We start from the raw sequence: 21,282 nt of genomic DNA, 5'->3' as shown, positions 1-21,282 counted from the left end.
ATGAGAATTTTACACGTGGAAAATCGGCATTGGTCGTGGCTGTTAACGGGTTATCGGATCCAAAATCCGACCCGATAGCATAACGGCGTTCTGTTTCGTTGGATGCCACGTGTCGGTCACCCTTGACGAAAGCACTTTTGTGACGCGCGATTTATCGTCATGGAAGTGGACACTTCTGTGATGATAATTTTGGCAATGTCATGGAACACTTCTACGACAGCACAGGTATGACTATCTTGATTCTGTCATAAATTTGTCATGGATGTACATCACGTATGACAGAAAACGCGACCTACTGTGACAAACACATATCATCACGGAAGTGCATTTTTTTGTAGTGATACCCCGCGCGTTGCTGCATGAAATTGTTGCAATATGTTTTGGTGATATCCGATGTCTTATCCTTAACACTCCATATATGAAGAAACCATCCTCACTAATATGAATGTTACATGTTAGCTACACAAGTTACCTACGAAAAGGAACTATGTTCAGTTAGACTTGGAATCGATACAAATAACCACCACAATTAATTAGGAATTGCATCAACAAAATGACCGTATTTGAATTGCCAATACCTATGGCAGACAATGTGGAATGGACTAACCAAAATCATATATATCTTATGGAGATCTTGTAACAAAACTAAAGGAAACATTAAAGAGTATTTTTTTCGACTGTGAAAATTGACGTATCCTAATGCATTGAAACAGCTGTACTGAACACTAAACTTGCACAATTACAAAATAGATTGGCGCCATAATAAGTTATTATACCATCTCCAAATAGGCAGGATGCAGTAGGCAAGAAAAATGTATACAAATGCAAAATCAAGATCTCTTAGGGCAATTAATTAACAACAATATGTAAAGAAGCACGCAGAATGTACTGCATGAAATAACTTATTTGGCCACATTAGCAAATCATTATATGAATCAGTCAACATCAATCTACTTATATGTGTTTCATAAATAAAATAGCAGCTAAAATTCTAACATATTTAAGATACGAAGATATTAAATGCGGATGCTTCTATATCTATCATAAATTTTGCCAATTAAAGGCATACCCAATGGTGGATTGAAATTGTAGCTCTTACATATATAACAAGCTGATGGGAAGAGCACTTTGTATACTAACCTGCTCAATGGAGCAATGTACAAACTTGTATACTAATAGAAATATCATAGTTTTAAATTCACAGGAAAGGACACATGTACACTGGACGTTCCTTCTAGGCCAAAATAAAAATATCCACACCATGGCTGAGAATAACCTGATGGGAAGAGCACTTTGTATACTAATTTGTTCAATGGAGCAATTTACAAATTTGCATACTGTTAGAAACATCAGAGTTCTAAATTCAGATGAAAGGACTCCTGCACACTGGGCGTTCCTTCCAAGCCAAAAGAAAAACCTCAACGCCATGGCTGACGCCCTGCCTCGTCACACCAATGTGTTGCCTCTAGCATGAGAAGGAAAAATATAGAAAATCCAGGGTAATTATATTTTGTATTGATTAACAACTATACATGGGCAAAAAATGTACAATGGTGGTCTACACGCGTCCTGTCCATCTATGAGACGACGACCCTTGCAAAAAGCTAATTTTGACAAAAAAATCTATTGACAATGTAGCAGTAATTTGAGAACTAAAAAATGAGCAAGGTCAAACAAAAAATGGTTAGGTTTCTATGGTGCCTGTCTTGAGTGATCCAATATTAATTTATCACTACGATCTTTCGAGATTTTCTCTTTTCTATAGTCACTACTAATTACATGGATTAATAATATCTGTCGTTAGAGTCATTGTTGCTCTTTTTATACCCTAAACTCACAGACTTCGTTTCGCATCCTATCCTTACGAGTTTTGCTCGCCTTCGTTGATCCTAACTAGTAAATCCAAGCCTTAGACACTAGTGGGTAATCTTTGTGAAGCCAAGTGACACCAGGGGGGCCATGGACATCAAGTATCCTAAGGGGTTCGTCAAGAAGGTGAGGCAGGCGGTCGTGGCATTGGCGGTGAAAGGGGTGAAGTACAAGGAGTGTAGCAGGAACCACGCGCTGGCTACGAGTGGGCAAGTCATGGACGGCTGCGGGGAGTGGATGCCGTTGGGGGACCTAAACCCCACCGACGGATCGTCATACAAGTGGGCGGCCTGTGGCTGCCACTACAGCTTGCACCGTGAGATGATGATGGAGAGGTCACTGCTGCTACCACCCATGGCTGCAATCATACTCCATGGCCAGCCGTAGCGCGGGGAGGAGCAGACACCGGAGGACTGGCTCCCGGTCGCCGACTCTGACACCGACTCGGATGGCACAGAGTATGACTCGGATGCCACGGAGTACGACGACGAGCTCCGTCTCCCCACCTCATCAGCCTCCACCTGTGTATCCTCCGGCACCGTTGGCATAGCAGCTGCCTGCGTACATCTCTTCTCCATGACACAGCCGCTCACTGGGGGCACTGCGGATCCAGAGGCTCCCTGCCCAGCTCTCGCCGGCGATGGTGGCACCGCACGATGTGGTTATGTCGGCGAGGAAGTGGTCCCGCACCATGTGCACTGCCTACCAGAAGATGCGCATGCAGGAGCTGTCGAAGCACCTAGGGTGGCCCCTGCAGAAGCGCGATAAGGACATCATCGAAGCGAGGTGCCATGACATTGGCATCGGTAAGGACATCTTCAGGAACTGGAGGCACAGCAATAAGCGCAACTAACCCAACGGCCACAGCGCCTCCGATGCATTCTCCTCCGTTGTCGGACCTTCCCGTCTCCTCCCACCAGCGTAACACACCAGTGTTAGACGTTTTTTGTCTACCATGGGACATTTTTCAGCTACCATGACAAGTTTTTTTATGTTAGGGTTTATTGCAGTTAGGCTCAACTACTATGGCGGTTCTTGCCATGGGCGACAACGGCGGTGACCTCTCTGTCATCACCTTGCGGTGGAAGTTGAGGTGTCATCCGCATGTCGTGCACTTGTATGACAACGCGTCAGCGGGGTTGAGGTCCCCCAACGGTATTCAGTCCCAGCAGCCGTCCACGACGTGCCCACCACTAGTCAGCGCATGCATGATTCCTGTCGCACTCCTTGTACTTCACCGCTTCCACTGCCGGCACAACGGCCGCCTGCCTCACCTTCTTGACGAAGCCGTTGTGGTACTTGACATCCATGGTCTCCATGGTGTCACTCGGCTTGACAAATATTACCCACTTGTGTCTAAGGCTAGGATTTGCTAGTTAAGATCAACGAAGGCGAGGAAAACTCGTAAGGATAGGATGTGAAATGAAATCTGTGGGGTTAGAGTATAAAAAGAGCATCGACAACTCTAAGTATAGATATTATTAATCCCTATAATTAGTAGTGACTATAGACAAGAGAAAATCTCCAAAGATCTTAGCGATAAATTAATATTGGATCGTGACAACATGCATGGACCGTTGATCTTAAAATCATGACAGGCACCACGGAAACCTGACCATTTTTTGTTGACCTGGGTCATTTTTTAGTTGTCAAATTACTGCTACATCATAACTTGATTATTTTTGTCAAAAGAAAAGAGATTTTTTTAGGGTTCATTGTCATATAGATGGACATGACGCGTGTAGACCACCATTGTACATTTTTGGCCCATGTATAGCTGTTAATCAATACCTAAATAATTACCCTTGATTTGGGATATTATTCTTATAAATTTTACCAACTATAGCTTTTGCTAAAAAACCAACTATAGCTAACCTCAAAGATGTAAATCCAAACAACTAAAAAAATATGTATCTAGCTATTAAAAATATCAAACACTAGTGTTAGATTTTATTTATAATCCTCCGAGATTCATAAACATGCATATAAATCATCCTGTTTTTAGCAGTTCTCACCAAATATGATAAATCTCAATCATGTTCAAAACATTGCTATTCTCAACGAGGCATATCAAATCCCAGTAACGCAACACAGCGAGAAATTTTACTCGTTAATCGAAAACATACCGATAATGAAACTTTCAATGATGTCTAGAAGACCCAAGCAATGGTAATGACCTACCATTTTTTTGAAAAACTTTCTTAGTTTACCACGATGAAGACTTTTGAATATCCCTCCTCGCTCAATGTAACACACCACCGAATAGCTCAGCCAACCACCGGACATCATGTTGCTCAACTCGGTCTTAAGGATTTTCGTTGCTGAGAAGGCTCTTGCAATTGTTTTCATCACTACTGGTACTAGCAATGCCAACTCAATGAGGAGATAAATCATAGGAAACATGTTGTATCATTCAAGTTCAACTATCTTTCTAGCCAAGCTTCCAATATCATGACATGTTTTCAATTCTTCTCGTATGAATAATGAATAGCTCTAGGTTATCTTCTATAGGTTCACGTTCATACCAAGAGAAATACTCTTGATAATTCTATGTGTCTCAGGCTTTTTCACATTGAACCTAGAAAATGAGTCTCTATGGTCAAGACAAGAGAAGTTCCAGAGCAACTTTGAAGATACCTCATTAAAATGAAGATCAACCTTTGTGGCGATGGAGTCTATAACATCATAGAACATGACCACATGGAAAAATGATCAATAGTGACATTGTTTGTCCCACCTTTTCTTGATTTTACCCCATTTAATAAAGATGGCATCCATATTTAGGATCTGAATGCCATTTTTGGTGCAAAAGGCTTCGGCATCTTAAAAGAGTGGATCCCAACCATCATTTCTTTAGTTAATCAAATGTGTTCCCATATCTGTAACCAAACACATTGCCTAGAATGAAGCAATTACAATTTTAGATGCACGTATGTTTACATGAACAAAGTATCAAGCAAACTGGCTACATATAACATAATCTATCACGTACCTGAACAACTTGTGTTGATTGTAATCTGCCAAAACAGCAAGATGCCTACTTGGGAGCAACGGAATATCAATATGCATGTTGTTAAAACATATGAAAAGGATCTGCATTTATAGTTGCTTGAACATGCTACAATTTTCATATAAGGTTCAGGTTCATAGGCCCGTCATGGTTAATTTAATATGATTTGTGCAAAATGCAATGTTTTGCTAAGTTCTAGGGACTTCGGGAAAATCTGGGATTTGCGAAACAGTAAAATTATGATGCTGAATTGAGATGCACTAAACATTAAGTAAACCAATTTCAGTATTTACGAATAATATATGTACATGCATTATACATTGCAATGTTCATTTTACTTCATAGGAACAAATTCATAGGATGCATTTATTAATTACTAGGATTTTTACAAAATGGAACTTTTTGTTAATAGGAATGTATTTATACCATGATAGCCACTTAAGAGGAAGAAATAGACATGCTAAAGAAACTTGACATGGCATCCATGGGCATCGCATTAGAATAAACATTGCATAGTGCAAAACACCTTAAGGAATCATATGCATATGAGTTATGGATTGGTGGCAAGGATCAACGTAAGTTGGAATGTTTTAACAATTTTATGTAGATTACGACATGATGCACTTTTGCAACAGAGATTACAACATGTAGATGAATCCTATGAAGGATGCAAATGCAACCATCATTAAGCCCACAAAGAGTAGATCACTTTTCATAGAAAGATCATTTCCATCGGACAAACATGCACAAAGTTACCATCATCACTAAATGCAATCTGATGTGAAAAATCTGAGGACAAGCAAAAATTCGACCTCGCAGGAAAACTAGGATGGTGCGGTTCCAGATGTTCTTTGGTTGGAAGGCTTGGCGGATCCTGGGATGAGGGCATACCAGCAGGCGAAGCAGAGGCCATGGGGACGGTTCGGCGCAGCGGCGGGGTCGACGAACAGTAGGGTAGCGGCGCAGGTGGGCAGATCGGGCCGGATCCAGCGGTGGGAGGGGCCATGACTGCCGGATCTGGCCCGAGGCGGCAGCGAGGCTAGGTGGCGGCATGAGCTCCGAGCTTGGGCGGCGTCCATGTCGCCTATCCATGACTGCAATAGAGAGAGATGGTTAGAGTGGAAAGGGAGAGAGATGGAGGAGAAAGGAGAGGAGGCGGTGAGGTCGGCCTGTTCCAGTTGCGGTCTCTGGCAGCTCATCTGTCGACAAGAGATCTCGCGTGAGGGTGAGCAGGCGGCATGGTGAGGGGAGCTCGGGCGCGAGCGGCGGAGGCGGGCACTAATGGCGGCGGCGCGTGAGCTGGCTCGAGCCCCGATGGGTTCAAGCGGGTCCATGATGGGTTCACAGGGCCACGGCGGCTGGAGGATGGAGAAGGTGGACAAGTGACGGCGGTGGAGAGGCTGCGCATGGAAAATGCGAAAGAGGGGTTGGGTAGGGGTTTCTTAAATAGGCAGGGATGGTTAGGGTTGAGGGTTTTGGGGGGGGGGGGGGTTTGGAGCCCTCCGATCACAATCGAAAGACTCTGGAGCGGAGGGTGGTTAGGGTAGGTTTAGGTGGGCTATGTAGATTTGTCGGGCCGAGATGAGAGGGAAATTGGGTAGCCCGGCAACATGTTTTATTACGAAAACGTCCTATGTTTATCCGCATATAGTGCCTCTAGTTTAACGGTTGGGGTACCAAACGACTTCTGAATGCGACGAAATTTGGCAGGTGGTCTACCTGCATAATATTAAGACCACATGTAAACTTTCAACCCATTCCGAGAACATTTTAATCCCACTTTGAAAATAATTATTTAACGATGTTGGGGCACGTGCAAGTGTGTGGTTGGACTCGGAACGACCAATGAAGACGACGGAGAGAAGTGGCAAGTACGGACGGATGCAAGTTTTGAAAAAATGATGGCAACGGAGTGCCGATGCAATGCAAATGATGTGATGATTAATAGCACAACCAAATAATTAATGCGACTACAGCGAAAATAGCGGGAGGCTTCTGGAGCGTCGGTCTCGGGCTATCACAACTCTCCCCCACTGTAACACCCTGAGAATCATGCTACAGTAACTCTCTGTGATTAAGTTAATCATGTTGCTAAACAGGGCATGATCACATTTGGAATCACACTTCTTTTCAAACTCCTAATTCAAACTTCAATTAAAATTAAAGTGGAAAATAAAAGTTTTCAAAAATTTAAACAAAAATGTTTGATGGGTGCCAAATAATACACTGGTAATTATGGTGGAGAAAACACATTTTTATAAAATACCTAAATACTTTTAAATGAAATAAAACAGAAAAGAAAATAAACAAATAAAAAGAAAATGCAAAAGAACACAGACAAAGAAAAAGAAAAAGGAGAAGGCCCCCCCCAGCACCCCTGGCCCAACTGGGCCGACCCCCCGGCCCAGCCCACCTCTCCCACTCGCCCCCCCTTCCCTGTTCCCCCGACCGGGGTCGGAACAGGGGCAGTCCCCGCCGCACCCCCTCGCTGGCGACGGGAAGGATAAGGACGCCAGCACCCCCCGCCTCCTCGGGCCACTCTCCCACTCACCCCCGCTCACCTCTCGGCCCCTGCGCCTCTCTCTTCCCCCCCAGATCTGCGCCGCTCTTCCCTTCCCCACGCCCGACGCGGTCGCCGCCGTTCACCGTCGTTCCCGCGGCCACCGTGCCCCAATCGCCACTTCGCCGTGTCGTACGCCGTCGCCGCCCTCGACTACACCACCTCCGCCTCTCCATTGAAGCTCGGAGCCACTGCAACGACCTCCCCGAGCTCTTCTTCCCCGCACGGCCGCCGTCGATCGCCGCCACGTTTCGCCTCCGACGAGCCTCCCCAAGCACGCTGCCGTCCCCCTACAGCCTCGCCGTGAGCCTCTCCCCCTCCTCCCCTGTCCTTTCTCTCTCGCGCGCCCCCTAGCTGCTTCCCCACGCGCGCCCGAACGCCGCGCCGCGGAGCTCGCCGCCAGCTAGGCTCCGGTGACCTTTTGGTCACGGGCTCAAGCCCGTTGCACTCCACACCTCGCGTAGATGCCCCCCAGCCCCTCCGCTTGCTCGATAGCCCGCCGTAGCCTCGTTTCCGTCAGGCACCCGTGCGCGCCGCCGCCTCCGCCGCTCGCCGGCGCCGATTCCGGCCAAGTCCGGCGAAGCCCCGGCCACCACTGGATGCGGCGCTGCGAGCTCCTTCGAATGAGCCTAGCCCCGCTCCTCCCCGAGCCCCGTAGCGCGATTCCGGCCTCTTCCGGCGAGGGGCCGCCGCTGTTTTGGTCGCCGGAGTCGCTCCGGCGACGGCCGCCGACGTGGCTGGCCTGGGGCCACCCCCAGTGCCACTGCCAGTGGGCCCCGTTGACTGGGTCAACCCAGTCAACGTGCTGACTAGGCAGGCCCAGCCACTGACATGCGGGCCCCGCCGCAAAAATTAAAAAAAAATGTTTTTATAATTAAAACTAATTAGTTAATCTAATCACTCACTGACAGGTGGGCCCAGTAGTTAATTAACTAAAAATTAATTAGTTTAATCTTCTGTTAACCCACTGTCTATGACAGGTGGGGCCCACTAGTCAGTTTGACCTGGTCAGCCGCTCTGTTGACATGCTGACGTCAGCATTGCCTCATGCTGACGTCATAATTCATTTTTGCTTAATTCAAGTAATTCCAGAAATTCAAATAAACTTTGAAAATTCATATCTTTTAAACCGTAACTCGGATGAAAATGTTTTCTATATGAAAGTTGCTCAGAACGACGAGACGAATCTGATACGCAGTCCGTTCGTCCACCACACCTTCCTAACCTATCGAACTAGCAACTTTCCCCCTCCGGTCCGTTTGTCCGAAAACGCGAAACATCGGGAATACCTCCCGGATGTTCCCCCCCTTCACCGGTACCACCTACTGTCGCGTTAGGACACACCTAGCACCGCTCATTTTCATGTCACACATCGTCATGCTTATGTTTGCATTGTATTTACTGTTTCTTCCCCCCTCTTCTCTCCAGTAGACTACGAGACCGACACTACTGCTGCCCAGTTCGACTACGGAGTCGACGACCCCTCCTACTTGCCAGAGCAACCAGGCAAGCCCCCCCTTTGATCACCAGATATCGCCTATTCTTCTCTATACTGCTTGCATTAGTGTAGTGTAGCATGTTACTGCTTTCCGATATCCTATCCTGATGCATAGACTATCCTTGCTACTACTGTTGTTACCTTTACCTGCAATCCTACATGCTTAGTATAGGATGCTAGTTTTCCATCAGTGGCCCTACATTTTTGTCCGTCTGCTGTGCTATACTATCGGGCCGTGATCACCTGGGCGGTGATCACGGGTATATACTTATACACTATATATCTGACACATGTGATGACTAAAGTCGGGTCGGCTCGTAGGAGTACCCGCGAGTGGATCTTTGTGGCGGAGCGACAGGGCAGGTTGAGACCGCCTAGGTGAGAGGTGGGCCTGGCCCTAGTCGGCGTTCGCGGTTACTTAACACGCTTAACGAGATCTTGGTATTTGATCTGAGTCTGGCCATTTGGTCTATACGCACTAACCATCTACGTGGGAGTAGTTATGGGTATCCCGACGTCGTGGTATCAGCCGAAGCTCTTTTGACGTTAGCAACTGAGTGGCGCGCGCCACATTGGACCGTAAGCTCGCGCTTGTATTAAGGGGGCTAGGTCTGCTTCCGGCCGCGTACGCAACGTGCAGGTGTGCATAGGGCGATGGGCCTAGACCCCTGCGCGCATAGGTTTAGACCGGCATGCTGACCTCTCTGTTGAGCCTAGGTGGGGCTGCGACGTGTTGATCTTACGAGGCCGGGCATGACCCAGAAAAGTGTGTCCGGCCAAATGGGATCGAGCGTGTTGGGTTATGTGGTGCACCCCTGCAGGGAAGTTTATCTATTCGAATAGCCGTGTCCCTCGGTAAAAGGACGACCCGGAGTTGTACCTTGACCTTATGACAACTAGAACCGGATACTGAATAAAATACACCCTTCCAAGTGCCAGATACAACCCGCTGATCGCTCTCTAACAGGGCGACGAGGAGGGGATCGCCGGGTAGGATTATGCTATGCGATGCTACTTGGAGGACTTCAATCTACTCTCTTCTACATGCTGCAAGATGGAGATGGCCAGAAGCGTAGTCTTCGACAGGACTAGCTATCCCCCTCATATTCTGGCATTCTGCAGTTCAGTCCACTGATATGGCCCTTTACACATATACCCATGCATATGTAGTGTAGCTCCTTGCTTGCGAGTACTTTGGATGAGTACTCACGGTTGCTTTTCTCCCTCTTTTCCCCTTTCTATACCTGATTGTCGCAACCAGATGCTGGAGCCCAGGAGCCAGACGCCACAGTCGACGACGACTCCTACGACACTGGAGGTGCCTACTACTACGTGCAGGCCGCTGACGACGACCAGTAGTAGTTAGGAGGATCCCAGGCAGGAGGCCTGCGCCTCGTTCGATCTATACCCCAGTTTGTGCTAGCCTTCTTAAGGCAAGCTTGTTTAACTTATGTCTGTACTCAGATATTGTTGCTTCCGCTGACTCGTCTGTGATCGAGCACTTGTATTCGAGCCCTCGAGGCCCTTGGCTTGTATTATGATGCTTGTATGACTTATTTATGTTTTAGAGTTGTGTTGTCATATCTTCCCGTGAGTCCCTGATCTTGATCGTACACATTTGCGTGCATGATTAGTGTACGGTCAAATCGCGGGCGTCACAAGTTGGTATCAGAGCCGACTGCCTGTAGGAATCCCCCTTTCCACACTCCTTGGTCGAAGTCGAGTCTAGACATTACGAAAACTTTTACTAACATGGCTGTGTGTCTTACGGGCCCACGTCGCCATTGGGTGGTACTAGGATCTTTTACTCCTCGACCTTTACTCTGGGACTCTGAACTCTCTTCTACTCGGGTTAAACGAAATTACTAACTTTAACACTAGGATCCTGTGACCGCATTCACCCCAAAGTTGGATAAGCCATAGTTGTTTCTTAGAATAGTATTTTGAACAATTCACACACTGTCATTTGACTCCTTTGAAACGTCTTTGCTTTCAGATGGAACCCACGAGGCAGGTCGTTCGCCACACGACGGCCATTGGTGCCTCGGGATCACCTGCGGTGCTAGCTGAGATGATGACCTATCTGGGTTATCGCTGGCACCCTGAGTACACCGTCTACGAGGAGTACCAGGACTTTAACCAGGAGCAGTACCGTGCCATCGTCCACCTCTACTCTCGGGAGTATGACTCCACTACTGTGCTGCACACCGCACATGGTGTTGGTGTGACCATCGATATGGCTGTCCACGATGCTGCCTATGCTGCTCTGACACGTCTTCGTGGAGAGTATTAGGAGTTGGACACCTCCCCTTTCAGGCACATTGCTATCGCATCTGATGTTGGTGCGGAGGGATACTATACTGCTGCCTACTCCACTGTCACCCGAGAGCCCTTCTACCATCAGCACCTGGTTCTGCATGCTGATGGGCTGGATCGAGCTAACCGAGCTCTTCGCCACGAGATGTACACCACCCGTCAGCACCTTTACCGTGCTCTGACGCTGCTGCACCCCTTTGTCCGATCTGGACAGGTACCGCGTACTGCGATCTACCCAGCCAGGACCGTGATGCCCCACGGTGTCGGTTGGCCAGAGGTGGGAGGCTACTCTCCCGCACTTGGCCCTCTTCTGCCACCTGAGCGTCGGGCTCTACACCTGAGTATCCGCGGCCCCCAGTCTGCTGACGTCGAGGGCTATCCGTTGCCTCACTACCAGCTGTCGGGCTACGATTACCTCTACAGTACCTCTTGGGACTGATGTAGGCTTGCTTGTAGTATTAGATGCAGTCGCCGCGAGCCTGTGTGCCTCCTATGATGTTTTAGTCTATGTACTGAACTCTATGTACTGAACTCTATGCATGACCCCTTTGTAAGTTATGCCGACTACTATGTAGTAGCTATCGTGCTCCTTTCATTATGCATGTTTCATCATGAATGATTCTTGTCTTCGCAAATTTCTCAATGCTGAACTACCCCTGTTATATATTAGCAGGATGGTTAGACCAGGTGGTCGTGGTCGTGGTGGCGATGCCCCACCACCACCTGAGTACATGGCTGGTATGATCCAACAATTCGAACTGAACCGCCAATTCATGGAAAATATGATGGCTCAGTTTCCTCGCCCCAATATGAACCAGCAGCCAGCCCAAGTGACTCTTCAAGATTTCATACGCCTCAACCCAACCATCTACCGCAGCTCAACTCAGCCCCTGGATGCTGATGACTGGCTCTGTGACATCACCTATGAGATGGAGTCTGCTGATGTAGCCCCTGCCAGCTATGTCACTTTTGCTTCCTTCTTCTTGAAGGGACCCGCAGCTCAATGGTGGACAGCCACAGGCGTACTCTGCCAGCTGGAACAATCATCACATGGCCAGACTTCCAAGCAGCTTTCCGTGCCCGCTTCATTCCTCAGGGAGTCATGGACCGGAAGAAGCGTGAGTTCCGCAACCTCACCCAAGGCAACAAAACTGTTGAAGCTTATCAGCGGGAGTTTCTGGACTTGTCCCGCTATGCTGAAGAGGACATTGCAACTGATGCACGCAGACAGGAGAAGTTCCGTGATGGCCTTCAAGCTGACATCAAGCTCGCACTTCTAGTGCATGACTTTGCTGATTTCGCCACCTTGGTGAACAAGGCCATCAATGTCGAAACTGGTCTGCAGGAGTACCAGAGCTCTCACAGGCGCAACCGTGACACGGGCTCATCTTCGGGCTCGCCCACACAGAAGCATAAGATATGGATCCCGAACAGCATGTACCGTCCAAATGCATCTGCCCCAAGGCAGAACTATGCTGCACCTCGTCTGCCTCCACCACCATCTAGGCAGTCAAGGCTTCCAGCTCCACCATCCCAAGCTCCTGTTCCCACTCCCAATAGTGGTCTGTGCTACAAGTGTGGACAACTAGGTCACCGTGCCAAGGACTGCCATCAGAATCAGAATCAACTTGCCCTTCCAGCAACGGGCCGTGGTAACAAACAGCCCCGCAACAACAATGCTAAGCCTTATGGTCGTGCTCATGCCAACCACGTTGATCTCAACGAAGCTCAAGACCAGCCTGCTACTGTGATGGGTACACTCCTCGTAAATTCAGTACCAGCATTCGTTTTATTTGATACAGGTGCATCGCATTCATTCATGTCAGAAGATTTTGCATACAAGCACGACGTTAAATGTGAGGAGATGAACACCTCTGTATTGGTCAAAACCCCCGTGGGACAGTGTCAAACCTCCTTGGTTGGCATCGATTTCCCCGTGGAAATCGAAGGGCTGGAATTCTATGCCTCTCCCATTATCCTGAAGACGTCTAACATCGACCTCATTTTGGGTATGGATTGGTTGAAAGCGCATACTGCTTCTATAGTTTGCGCCACTAAGACCGTCCATCTGCTACACCCTTCAGATGAAATAGTTGCTTACCAAGCTCATCTGGTGCAAAATGCCGAGGCAAGGCTCTATGCATTGAATGCATTGAACGCTGCACTACTCGAGGGCATTGAAAACATTCCCGTCGTGCGTGAATTCCTCGACGTCTTCCCTGAAGAACTTCCAGGGATTCCCCCTGCTAGAGCTGTCGAATTCATCATCGACTTGAAACCAGGCACCACTCCTATAGACAAGCGACCCTACAAAATGCCGCCGCATGAACTCCTTGAGCTTAAGAAGGAAATCGACAAATCTCTTCGCAAAGGATTCATTCGCCCAAGTTGCTCTCCTTGGGGAGCACCTTCTCTCTTTGTCAAGAAGAAGGATGGGACAAACCGGTTAGTTCAAGACTACCGTCCTATAAACCAAGCTACCATTCAGAATAAATACCCTCTTCCTCGGATCAATGATCTGTATGATCAACTGGCAGGTTCGTCAGTGTTCTCTAAACTCGACTTGAGGTTGGGCTACCACCAGATCCGTGTTCGCGAAGAGGATATCCCAAAGACCGCCTTCGTGACTCGCTATGGTTCATACGAGTACACCGTCATGTCTTTCGGTTTAACCAATGCTCCAGCCACCTTCTCTCGTCTGATGAACTATATATTCATGGATTACCTCGACAAGTTCGTCGTGGTTTATCTGGATGACATCCTGGTATTTTCCAAGAACGAAGAAGAACATGCTGAACATCTTCGACTTGTTCTGGAGAAGCTACGAGAGCATCAACTATATGCCAAGTTCTCCAAATGTGAATTCTGGCTACCGGAAGTAACCTATCTTGGGCATGTCATCTCTAAGGATGGTATTGCCGTCAACCCCGAGCGTGTTCAGGCTATTCTTGATTGGACTCCTCCCAAGAACGTTAAGCAAGTCAGAAGTTTTCTCGGTCTCGCCAGCTATTACCGTCGATTCGTCGAGAACTTCTCTAAGATCGCCAGGCCTCTGACTAACCTGTTGCATAAGGGTGTCAAGTTCCAATGGACAGACAAGTGTCAGGAAAGTTTCCAGTCACTCAAAGACAAGTTGACTTCTGCCCCAGTTCTAGCTCCACCTGATACTAAGAAGGACTTCGTCATTTACTGCGACGCTTCCCGTCAAGGATTAGGCTGTGTCCTAATGCAAGACCGCAAAGTGATTGCTTATGCCTCTCGACAATTGCGCCCTCACGAAGAGAACTACCCAGTTCACGACCTCGAACTTGCTGCTGTCATTCATGCGCTGAAGCAGTGGCGACATTACCTTCTCGGTAATCGTTGCGAGATCTTCACTGACCACCAAAGCCTAAAGTATCTGTTTACTCAGCCAGATCTGAACCTCCGTCAGCAGAGATGGATGGAGCTTGTTGCAGACTTTGACTTGGGTATTTCCTATACGCCAGGCAAGGCTAATGTAATGGCTGATGCCTTGAGCCGCAAGTCTTACTGCAACCACCTCCAGGTTCACAAAGTTCAGCCCTCGCTTGTTGAAGAATTCAGGAAGCTGAACCTCCATATTGTTCCTTCGGGTGCACTCACTCCCCCTCCTAAGGAGATTGGCAAGGTGAACCTCCACGTTGTCACCCAGGGTTCCCTCAGTACCCTAGTTGCAAAATCAGATATCGAGGACAACATCAAAAGGCTACAGAAGTATGACTCTGAAGCCCACAAGATTAAGCGCTACCTCACAGAAGGAAAGCCCTCATTCTTCACCATTGCTGAAGATGGCACCTTATACTTCAAGGGCCGCCTAGTGGTGCCATGTGCAGAGAAAAACCTGGATATGACACAGGAAGTTATGAAAGAAGCTCATGATACGCCTCTGTGTATCCATCCTGGTAGTACGAAGATGTACCAAGACATCCGTCAGAGATTCTGGTGGTCTAATATGAAGCAAGCCATTGCTCGTTATGTTGCTGAGTGTGACGTTTGCCGTCGTATCAAAGCAGAACATCAAAGGCCTGCTGGAACTCTGCAACCTATCTCTATTCCTGAATGGAAATGGGACCATGTTGAGATGGACTTCGTCACTGGATTTCCCAAATCACAGAAAGGTAATGATGCTATTCTTGTCGTCATTGACCGGCTTTCCAAAGTTGCACATTTCCTGGCAGTCAAAGAAACAATCACTGCTAGCCAGTTGGCAACGCTCTATATGTCCAGGATTGTTTCACTCCACGGTATTCCATTGGTTATCAGCTCAGACCGTGGTAGCTTATTCACTTCAAGATTATGGGCAAGTTTCCAAGAAGCTATGGGAACTCATCTGTCATTCAGTACTGCGTTTCATCCTCAGTCGCAAGGGCAAGTTGAACGCGTCAACCAAGTTCTCGAAGATATGCTTCGAGCTTGTGTTATTTCCTTCGGCAAGAAATGGGAGGAATCTCTCCCGTATGCTGAGTTCTCTTATAATAATAGCTATCAAGCTAGTCTGAAGATGGCCCCCTTCGAAGTGTTATATGGACGAAAGTGCCGAACCCCTCTGAACTGGTCAGAAACTGGGGAACGTCCACTCTTCGGTCCGGATATTATCCAAGATGCCGAAGAACAAGTCCGCATTATTCGTGAGAATCTCAAGACTGCTTAGTCACGTCAGAAGAGTCAGTATGACCGTCATCATAAAGACATGGTCTATCAACCTGGCGAAAGGGCTTATCTTCGAGTCACACCTATGAAGGGTGCTCACCGCTTCGGGATCAAGGGCAAACTAGCTCCTCGCTATATTGGCCCATTCACTATTCTCGAAAGGCGTGGAAAAGTGGCATACCAACTGGAGCTACCGCCGAACCTTTCTCAGGTTCACGATGTGTTCCATGTGTCACAGCTCCGCCGGTGCTTCAAGGACCCAATCCGAGCTGTGGATCATGAAGTGCTCGAATTGCAGCAAGACCTCTCCTATAAGGAGCATCCGGTCCGCATTCTCGACCAAGCTGAACCCCGCACACGTCAGAAGGCGATCAAGTTTCTCAAAGTCCAGTGGTCGCACCATTCTGAAGATGAGGCCACTTGGGAACGAGAGGATCGTCTGCGCGAAGAATACCCCGCACTGTTTCCTTCTACCTCCTAAATCTCGGGACGAGATTTCTTGTAGTGGAGGAGATTTGTAACACCCTGAGGATCATGCTACAGTAACTCTCTGTGATTAAGTTAATCATGTTGCTAAACAGGGCATGATCACATTTGGAATCACACTTCTTTTCAAACTCCTAATTCAAACTTCAATTAAAATTAAAGTGGAAAATAAAAGTTTTCAAAAATTTAAACAAAAATGTTCGGTGGGTGCCAAATAATACACTGGTAATTATGGTGGAGAAAACACATTTTTATAAAATACCTAAATACTTTTAAATGAAATAAAACAGAAAAGAAAATAAACAAATAAAAAGAAAATGCAAAAGAACACAGACAAAGAAAAAGAAAAAGGAGAAGCCCCCCCCCCCACAGCACCCCTGGCCCAACTGGGCCGACCCCCCGGCCCAGCCCACCTCTCCCACTCGCCCCCCCTTCCCTGTTCCCCCGACCGGGGTCGGAACAGGGGCAGTCCCCGCCGCACCCCCTCGCCGGCGACGGGGAGGATAAGGACGCCAGCACCCCCCGCCTCCTCGGGCCACTCTCCCACTCACCCCCGCTCACCTCTCGGCCCCTGCGCCTCTCTCTTCCCCCCCCCCCAGATCCGCACCGCTCTTCCCTTCCCCACGCCCGACGCGGTCGCCGCCGTTCACCGTCGTTCCCGCGGCCACCGTGCCCCAATCGCCACTTCGCCGTGTCGTACGCCGTCGCCGCCCTCGACTACACCACCTCCGCCTCTCCGTTGAAGCTCGGAGCCACTGCAACGACCTCCCCGAGCTCTTCTTCCCCGCACGGCCGCCGTCGATCGCCGCCCCGTTTTGCCTCCGACGAGCCTCCCCGAGCACGCTGCCGTCCCCCTACAGCCTCGCCGTGAGCCTCTCCCCCTCCTCCCCTGTCCTTTCTCTCTCGCACGCCCCCTAGCTGCTTCCCCACGCGCGCCCGTACGCCGCACCGCGGAGCTCGCCGCCGGCAAGGCTCCGGTGACCTTTTGGTCACGGGCTCAAGCCCGTTGCACTCCCCACCTCGCGTAGATGCCCCCCAGCCCCTCCGCTTGCTCGATAGCCCGCCGCAGCCTCGTTTCCGTCGGGCACCCGTGCGCGCCGCCGCCTCCGCCGCTCGCCGGCGCCGATTCCGGCCAAGTCCGGCGAAGCCCCGGCCACCACTGGATGCGGCGCTGCGAGCTTCTTCGAATGAGCCTAGCCCCGGTCCTCCCCGAGCCCCGTAGCGCGATTCCGGCCACTTCCGGCAAGGGGCCGCCGCTGTTTTGGTCGCCGGAGTCGCTCCGGCGCCGGCCGCCGACGTGGCTGGCCTGGGGCCACCCCCAGTGCCACTGCCAGTGGGCCCCGTGGGCCCCGTTGACTGGGTCAACCCAGTCAACGTGCTGACTGGGCAGGCCCAGCCACTGACATGCGGGCCCCACCGCAAAAATTAAAAAAAAGAAAAGAAAATGTTTTTATAATTAAAACTAATTAGTTAATCTAATCACTCACTGACAGGTGGGCCCAGTAGTTAATTAACTAAAAATTAATTAGTTTAATCTTCTGTTAGCCCACTGTCTGTGACAGGTGGGGCCCACTGGTCAGTTTGACCTGGTCAGCCGCTCTGTTGACCTGCTGACGTCAGCATTGCCTCATGCTGACGTCATAATTCATTTTTGCTTAATTCAAATAATTCCAGAAATTCAAATAAACTTTGAACATTCATATCTTTTAAACCGTAACTCGGATGAAAATGTTTTCTATATGAAAGTTGCTCAGAACGACGAGACGAATCCGAATACGCAGTCCGTTCGTCCACCACACCTTCCTAACCTATCGAACTAGCAACTTTCCCCCTCCGGTCCATCTGTCCGAAAACGCGAAACATCGGGAATACCTCCCGGATGTTCCCCGCCTTCACCGGTACCACCTACTGTCGCGTTAGGACACACCTAGCACCGCTCATTTTCATGTCACGCATCGTCATGCTTATGTTTGCATTGTATTTACTATTTCTTCCCCCCTCTTCTCTCCGGTAGACTACGTGACCGACACTGCTGCTGCCCAGTTCGACTACGGAGTCGACGACCCCTCCTACTTGCCAGAGCAACCAGGCAAGCCCCCCCTTTGATCACCAGATATCGCCTATTCTTCTCTATACTGCTTGCATTAGAGTAGTGTAGCATGTTACTGCTTTCCGATATCCTATCCTGATGCATAGCCTATCCTTGCTACTACTGTTGTTACCTTTACCTGCAATCCTACATGCTTAGTATAGGATGCTAGTTTTCCATCAGTGGCCCTACATTCTTGTCCGTCTGCTGTGCTATACTATCGGGCCGTGATCACCTGGGCGGTGATCACGGGTATATACTTATACACTATATATCTGACACATGTGATGACTAAAGTCGGGTCGGCTCGTAGGAGTACCCGCGAGTGGATCTTGGTGGCGGAGCGACAGGGCAGGTTGAGACCGCCTAGGTGAGAGGTGGGCCTGGCCCTGGTCGGCGTTCGCGGTTACTTAACACGCTTAACGAGATCTTGGTATTTGATCTGAGTCTGGCCATTTGGTCTATACGCACTAACCATCTACGTGGGAGTAGTTATGGGTATCCCGACGTCGTGGTATCAGCCGAAGCTCTTTTGACGTCAGCAACTGAGTGGCGCGCGCCGCATTGGACCGTAAGCTCGCGCTTGTATTAAGGGGGCTAGGTCTGCTTCCGGCCGCGTACGCAACGTGCAGGTGTGCATAGGGCGATGGGCCCAGACCCCTGCGCGCATAGGTTTAGATCGGCGTGCTGACCTCTCTGTTGAGCCTAGGTGGGGCTGCGACGTGTTGATCTTACGAGGCCAGGCATGACCCAGAAAAGTGTGTCCGGCCAAATGGGATCGAGCGTGTTGGGTTATGTGGTGCACCCCTGCAGGGAAGTTTATCTATTCGAATATCCGTGTCCCTCGGTAAAAGGACGACCTGGAGTTGTACCTTGACCTTCTGACAACTAGAACCGGATACTGAATAAAATACACCCTTCCAAGTGCCAGATACAACCCGCTGATCGCTCTCTAACAGGGCGACGAGGAGGGGATCGCCGGGTAGGATTATGCTATGCGATGCTACTTGGAGGACTTCAATCTACTCTCTTCTACATGCTGCAAGATGGAGATGGCCAGAAGCGTAGTCTTCGACAGGACTAGCTATCCCCCTCATATTCTGGCATTCTGCAGTTCAGTCCACTGATATGGCCCTTTACACATATACCCATGCATATGTAGTGTAGCTCCTTGCTTGCGAGTACTTTGTATGAGTACTCACGGTTGCTTTTCTCCCTCTTTTCCCCTTTCTATACCTGATTGTCGCAACCAGATGCTGGAGCCCAGGAGCCAGACGCCACAGTCGACGATGACTCCTACGACACTGGAGGTGCCTACTACTACGTGCAGGCCGCTGACGACGACCAGGAGTAGTTAGGAGGATCCCAGGCAGGAGGCCTGCGCCTCGTTCGATCTATACCCCAGTTTGTGCTAGCCTTCTTAAGGCAAACTTGTTTAACTTATGTTTGTACTCAGATATTGTTGCTTCCGCTGACTCGTCTGTGATCGAGCACTTGTATTCGAGCCCTCGAGGCCCCTGGCTTGTATTATGATGCTTGTATGACTTATTTATGTTTTAGAGTTGTGTTGTGATATCTTCCCGTGAGTCCCTGATCTTGATCGTACACATTTGCGTGCATGATTAGTGTACGGTCAAATCGGGGGCGTCACACCCACTTACAAGAGATCTCTCCCTGAGATCTAGGAATGAGAAGACGAAGAGGAAGAGGAAGAGGAATAGGTAAAATAAAGCTGCTTCTGTGACAAATGAGTGAGACGAGGTTGCAAAGAGATAATAGGTGGCATCAAGGATGAGAAAGAATTTGAAACCACTCCAGTTGAAGAAAAGAAAGGCATAGAACATGAACTTGAGAAAATGGAAGCAACTGTATGTGACTCTGATTAAAAGAGAAGTGATAGGCAGGACATGAAGTTGGCAACATGGAGGGAACTTGGGAAAGAGCACCAACACAATGCTTCCTTAGCAAAAGAAATTGAGTTAGATACTTGGGATGAAAAGAACGGAGGAGAAACCAACATCTTCTAACGCAGTAGAACATTAAAGAGCATCCTTGCGAAGAAGACTGGAAGGAAATTGGTGAAAGAATCAACAAGCAACAGATATGCTTCAAATGGCCTTATGGAAACATTTCAAAATTTTGAGGTTAAAGCCTGCCATTTGCGGAAAATATGATGCTTGAGAGCAACAAAGAGATGCAAAACTTTCACCGAGAGGATAGAGAGGAAACCTGGATCACAAATACGCACCACAATAGCGACATTCCTTAGGGAAGGCTTTAGGTGAGATCAACCCAAGATGACAACAACGAAGAGATTGATGGGTTGAAAGGATCTCCTGAATGAAAATGGTGGGTTTAATATCTCATTCTTTACAACCTATGAATCATGAAACACGGAGGGAAATTTGTCAATAATGACATAAGACCAGCTCGAAAGACAAGGTAGAAAGGATTTGCACACTTGAATGGAAGATGAAACATGCTTGAACTCCTCAAAACAAAACATGTGTTGAACACCATGTTTATTTTCGAGTATAGCTTGGCAGATCTTAACTTCGAGGAGAATCTTGAAGGGCACTTTGAGAATGAAAGAAATTGTTCACAAACCACCATGAAGAACCTTCAAGAAGAAACTCTGAAATGATAAAAATGATAGGAATGAAGTGAAGGTTGAAAAGAACAATACGAAACCATATATTAAGACCGCACGCCAACTTTCAACCTGTTCTGAGAATTGTCGGTGTACAAAAGTAGGGGCTCTTTTGACCCCTTTACTTGTGCAC

General features: G+C 48.6%; 2 protein-coding genes across 3 annotated transcripts; one reads left to right on the top strand and one right to left on the bottom strand.

Moving 5' to 3' along the window:
- The first annotated feature begins 273 nt into the window (after positions 1 to 273).
- LOC123494801 (zinc-finger homeodomain protein 9-like) lies at positions 274 to 2,723 on the top strand. Its single transcript, XM_073506648.1, has 2 exons — positions 274 to 2,150; positions 2,455 to 2,723. The coding sequence occupies exons 1-2, from the start codon at positions 1,960 to 1,962 to the stop codon at positions 2,720 to 2,722; spliced, it is 459 nt and encodes a 152-aa protein (XP_073362749.1). The 5' UTR covers positions 274 to 1,959; the 3' UTR covers position 2,723.
- A 1,169-nt stretch (positions 2,724 to 3,892) lies between these two features.
- Positions 3,893 to 6,270, bottom strand: LOC123496872 (uncharacterized). Of its 2 annotated transcripts, none has more exons than XR_012201613.1 (3): positions 5,771 to 6,270; positions 4,862 to 4,906; positions 3,893 to 4,767 (listed from the first exon to the last, which is right to left on the bottom strand). XR_012201613.1 is itself a non-coding variant. In XM_045232267.1 (3 exons), exons 1-3 carry the CDS (start codon positions 6,211 to 6,213, stop codon positions 4,727 to 4,729), a joined length of 510 nt encoding a protein of 169 aa, XP_045088202.1. In that variant the 5' UTR covers positions 6,214 to 6,270; the 3' UTR covers positions 3,893 to 4,726. The 2 variants fall into 2 exon arrangements, 1 of the variants encoding a protein (XP_045088202.1); XM_045232267.1 differs by having other exon boundaries at positions 3,893 to 4,748.
- Between the last annotated feature and the right edge of the window lie 15,012 nt (positions 6,271 to 21,282).

This window comes from Aegilops tauschii, chromosome 1 (genome assembly GCF_002575655.3).
Source record: "Aegilops tauschii subsp. strangulata cultivar AL8/78 chromosome 1, Aet v6.0, whole genome shotgun sequence".
NCBI classification, from domain to species: domain Eukaryota; kingdom Viridiplantae; phylum Streptophyta; class Magnoliopsida; order Poales; family Poaceae; genus Aegilops; species Aegilops tauschii.
This window is presented reverse-complemented; position numbering and strand designations above follow the sequence as displayed.

Excerpts from the sequence above, each read along its gene's own strand:
- LOC123496872 (XM_045232267.1), bottom strand. The coding sequence starts at position 6,213 with ATGGACCCGCTTGAACCCATCGGGGCTCGAGCCAGCTCACGCGCCGCC. Across the intron at positions 4,907-5,770 it reads GGCCTCTGCTTCGCCTGCTG|GCATCTTGCTGTTTTGGCAG; the intron begins GTATGCCCTCAT and ends GCTCCCAAGTAG. Across the intron at positions 4,749-4,861 it reads AATCAACACAAGTTGTTCAG|ATATGGGAACACATTTGATT; the intron begins GTACGTGATAGA and ends GTTTGGTTACAG.
- LOC123494801 (XM_073506648.1), top strand. The coding sequence starts at position 1,960 with ATGGACATCAAGTATCCTAAGGGGTTCGTCAAGAAGGTGAGGCAGGCG. Across the intron at positions 2,151-2,454 it reads ACCGACGGATCGTCATACAA|CCGCTCACTGGGGGCACTGC; the intron begins GTGGGCGGCCTG and ends TCCATGACACAG.